Source organism: Nelumbo lutea, chromosome 5, assembly GCF_056320005.1.
Source record: "Nelumbo lutea isolate HS-2025 chromosome 5, American lotus-T2T, whole genome shotgun sequence".
NCBI classification, from domain to species: domain Eukaryota; kingdom Viridiplantae; phylum Streptophyta; class Magnoliopsida; order Proteales; family Nelumbonaceae; genus Nelumbo; species Nelumbo lutea.
The window spans coordinates 30,158,660-30,163,225 of NC_142688.1; the positions used below are offsets into that span (position 1 = coordinate 30,158,660).

The following is a 4,566-nucleotide window of genomic DNA, read 5'->3' on the forward strand; positions in this document are numbered from 1 at the left end:
AACTGTCCCAAATTCTAGATTCTTCTAAACACTCACCAACTTTTTTGAATAGAAGAGTCTAGGATTTGGGACTATTCAATTATTTTTTTAACGTTTGGATGGTTTATAAAATGAATTAGATGGCATTCAAAGGTCATTTTTTACTTTTCAAATGTCATTTATCAGCTGGTTAACAAAAGGTAGTAGTAGATTGTCACATTTTGAAAGTTTGGGTACTGGATTGTTGCATCTTAAAATTTGGGAACCAAATTGTAACTCAAGCCAAAGTAGAGGGTACTGATAAGGAATTTTAAACTTAAAAGCCTCCCATTCAAGCCTTATAAGCCCTATCGATAGCATCGCTACTGCCAGGATCAGGAAATTGGATACCACAATCAGTGGTCAAGACCAGAGAAGATGATACTAGCATAAAACCAGATAGAGAATAATCCACATCCCAACAACAATTCTCGACCTAGGCGATGTTTGGTTCAATTCTCATTCTTTTTAATAATTATTGAAGATGAAATTCTAAAATAGATAAGAATGGATAAAAATAGACTGAATGAAAAAATATTACTATGATTCAAACTCCTTTTTTTAAAAAGGAACTATTTTCACAAGTGTCATATGCTATTCATTTTCATTCTTAAAAAAGAAAAAAAAAACTGTGCCAGTTTTTATAAACCCTACCCAAATCAAAAACTGTTTACAATGTTGAGGTGAGTATCCTGGGTAACCTACTAATAAACATCTATTTCAGCAGTTTTATAAATAGAATTTCCTTAAAAAATGAAAATCAGTAAAGTGGAGTATGATTATTTTTCATGCAACAGGCTACCTAAACTTGTGTTATGGGCAGATTTTTAATTATAAAAAGAATATGGCCCATAGCAAGAATTTTATATCAAAACACTAATGCTATTAATTCTGGCCCATTTTTGCCCAGAATAAGCAAAAATTAAATGAATGAGGACTAAAGCAGTGATCGGGTTGGCATAGGCAATTTTTCAACCCAACTAGCTTAATTCTGTCATAGTTTCAAACAAGTCAGAGCTCACAAATACCACTACCACCAGGCACCCAGCCAAGAAGTTTTTGCCTCGTCATCTTACCGCCAGACAATTCAGATGTTTTAACTTCGGCTAACGTTGGCAGCCAAAACCAAGTCCAAAACTATTCTGAAATACACGACTACTTTAGTGCCTTCACAAGGCGCTAGGCACCACAATTCAATATCCAAATAAACTAGGGTCCTTTACTGAGAGAATCTTTAACATAGATTTCCAAAACCACCAGTTAGAAATTAGAACTAGTGATACTCAATCTTGCCATACTCATTAATTAAAGTAAAAAATTTCCGAACTAACATGAGAGACCGCAATTCAACAACAAAAATTATGACTCACAAGCACTCTAAACAAACAAAACTATATCCTACTCGGTTGGATATCAAAAGAACAGCAACCATAACTATCTCGCTTCACTGCTCGCCAGGCAGTGTTTTAATAATATCAGAATCACCTGCAGTTAAAACACAACGAAAAATAAGTTTCTCGGCTTCAGGATGGATGTATTACATAGTAAATTGTAGCTCGATATAAGTATACTTTTCTCACCTGGGTCAATAATGCTAAGGCATGATACACGGTAATATTTTCCACATGCTGTGCCCAAGTCAACATTGTCTGGAAAACATTAACAAAAAATAGGTTACATGATGTTAGTCATTTTCAACCAAGGAACCCTCCCACTGTTGTTTTAATTTTAACATTTTTATTTATAGGATTTCAATTATTCAGGAAGTGCACATTTATCAAAATATTCAGGAAGTGCTTGTTTAACAATAATATACCTCTCTTTAATATTTTACAAGAGAAGAGATATTATGGAACTGTGTTTATTATAACAATAGGTGCCCTATTTCAGTCAACAAACATCAAAGAATTCAGTATGGAATGACTTTAGCAGTCTGCCAAAATTACATCACATTATAAGAAACCCATCTGGAGGGCTGGACCAAGCCAGACAAACGAGACAAGTCTGACCTCATGTACCAAGTCACTGTACCCTCGGTAGGTGCAATTAGCAGGCACCTTCTGGATCATTGCCAAACATGTATAACAAATCATTATGATTTTATGTTCATCTTCATTACAAAAGGTAGGTATTCCTTGTATTTGTAAGGTAATAGATGAACCGAGAAGAACCGTTTACATATATAGCAATTCCACTGGAACTATTTCAAGTTAATGCCTAAATGCCAGGAATTTTTATGGTTTTTTTCTATTTTATTAATTAATTTTTCTTTTGGTGAGGGTGTTCAAAATGACTAGTCACTTTATTTTGATAGAGCCTTCACAATGATTAATTATCAAAACTATTTGGGAAGCACATTTGGGTTAAGTATGATGGTGAAGACATGTAACTTGAATCTAGTGCTATCTGGTAAAGTTCAAAACTTAGCATCTTTCTGCTAAGCCATCGTGTTGTAAGATGAAAAGAGAGAATGGGAATCGAGTGGAATTTTGCAATTTCTACTTTTATAAAATTCTAGTAACAATCCCATTTCATAGCAAACAAATACATTAAAATGCTAAGAAAACCTAAAAAGAAATGAAGTCATTTGACATGACTTCCACATAACCATGTACTAACTGCAAATATATGAAACAAATGCTCCAATGATAATTGGAATATTCTTCGGAGAAGTACAAAAACACGATGCAGAATTCTGAATTCCAGCCCCCCCCTATAAACCACATCTTGCCCGTGAATTTGGCATCAATTCACGGTCAGGATGCATTCCCCCTGTACTTTGGGGCTAGAGAATTCTGATCTGGGCTGATTTGTACTTCTCCCAATATTCTTTGGGTAAGGTAATGAGTAACTAGAACTTTTAAGATTACTCCTTTTGCATAGATGGCTTCCAAGGTCCCTTCAAATGTGCCAAGCTTTGAGTCATTTAATAAGTGTACCATTTGCCTTCATCAAGAAAATGTGTACCATGTGTAAATTATTATTTGATATTAAATTCAATGAAGTCTATCTCAGTAAGAGCAATCCAGAGGAAAAAAAAAACAGCAGATAACGGAAAATGAATTCTTTAGCTGATAAAACTCCTGTTACTATCCAGATCATTTCATTAAGTCTCAAGCATTATGCACTGATGATAAAGGGAATAGTGGACCACACCTCCAGTGTAAATCAAGAAAAGGTTGGTGTAGCAAGAAATAAGAACAAAACAAAACGGCATATTAAAAATAAATTAAACAAGAGCTAAAGATATTGAAATGGAGGAACAAACAATAACTCAGTGACATTCATTCAGATTCAACACAGCAAGCTAGACCACTTACTTCCGTTAAAATGGTGGACGCCAACCTTTGCAAGCATTGCATAATACTCAATCTCGGATTTCCGCAGAGGCGGGCAATTGTTTGAAATAATAATCAGTTTTGCTGCAAATACCAAAAAAAATGACCCAGATCTTAATAAAGAAACCGAAAGGGAACCTAACCATGAATTAACTTTTCCATCGTATTAAGGCTAATAAAACAACATTAGAATAACGAAGCAGGGAAATTAGGATTCACCTTTCGAACTTCTCAGGGTTCGAAGGACCGTTTTGTAACCAAGGGTGTACTTCCCGCTCTTCATCACGAGAGCGAGCCTGTTGTTGATACTCTCATGAGTTTTCTTCTGTAAAATCATTGCAAAAAAAAAAAAAAAAGATTAAGCCAAGAAAACACAGATCTTGACAGTAAGCCTGAACTAATAAAAATAAGCATTGGATCAAGAGGTACATACCGTCTTCTTCACCGCTACCATTGTTGCTACTTACAAAGATCCCAAAGCCCTCCCCAGGTGTTTCTTCAGAGGATGAAAAGAAAAGTGCTAATTTTTAGCTTCTCGTGGTGAGTAAAACGAATCAAAGATTAAGGCTTCTAAGAGAGAGAGATAGAGGGAAAAAATCGAGAGTTAGAAAAGAGTGCTCTTACCTTGTATTACGGTGTTTTTCCCGGAAACCCTAATGAGTTGCAACGCTGCGCAGGGGCGAGAGAAGGGAATAGAACATTTTAGGGTTTTTGTCCACAAGATCACGTGCAATTCACGTGAGTAATGAACCCTTTGTCCACGAGATTAGCGCGGGTTGGTCCAAGTTGAAGTTAAACCCTAGATTTTTCTTGCTGCGTGGGGCTATTCACAGCTCGGATATGCTGACCAATAAACGTGTGTACACAACATCTAAGCCGTACATCATCGGAACATCTCTTGACGGTAAAATGTGTATATATTTATCAAATATAAAAACATATTCATTTTTTACTTTTTTTAGTCAAATTAGAAATCATCGAATATTTAAATGAACCAACCTTAATATATTTAAACTCAAGCTTAATATATTTCAGTGGGTCGAGTTTAGTTTGGGTTGTATACATTATAACTCTACCCTCCAATGTCCCACCCAAAGACCAACCCAACTCAATTTGCTTATTTGCATGTGATTTTCCAAACAAAAACAGCCTTATAGGGTTCGACTTGGTACTAACCCAACCCACATCTTTTAATTTTATATTTTATAAC

At 35.3% G+C, this 4,566-nt stretch overlaps 1 protein-coding gene across 1 annotated transcript; it reads right to left on the reverse strand.

Moving 5' to 3' along the window:
* Positions 1–1,210: 1,210 nt before the first annotated feature.
* Positions 1,211–4,042, reverse strand: LOC148851381 (large ribosomal subunit protein eL30). Its single transcript, XM_088944837.1, has 6 exons — positions 3,981–4,042; positions 3,790–3,852; positions 3,576–3,681; positions 3,339–3,440; positions 1,599–1,667; positions 1,211–1,503 (listed from the first exon to the last, which is right to left on the reverse strand). The coding sequence occupies exons 2-6, from the start codon at positions 3,808–3,810 to the stop codon at positions 1,463–1,465; spliced, it is 339 nt and encodes a 112-aa protein (XP_088800963.1). The 5' UTR covers positions 3,811–3,852; positions 3,981–4,042; the 3' UTR covers positions 1,211–1,462.
* Positions 4,043–4,566: the final 524 nt, after the last annotated feature.

Bases quoted from the DNA above. Each gene is read 5' to 3' on its own strand.
- LOC148851381 (XM_088944837.1), bottom strand. From the start codon at position 3,810: ATGGTAGCGGTGAAGAAGACG. The intron at 3,441-3,575 runs GTGAATCCTAAT...TGGTATTTGCAG, and splicing joins AACCCTGAGAAGTTCGAAAG to CAAAACTGATTATTATTTCA. The intron at 1,668-3,338 runs GTAAGTGGTCTA...AATGTTTTCCAG, and splicing joins CGTCCACCATTTTAACGGAA to ACAATGTTGACTTGGGCACA.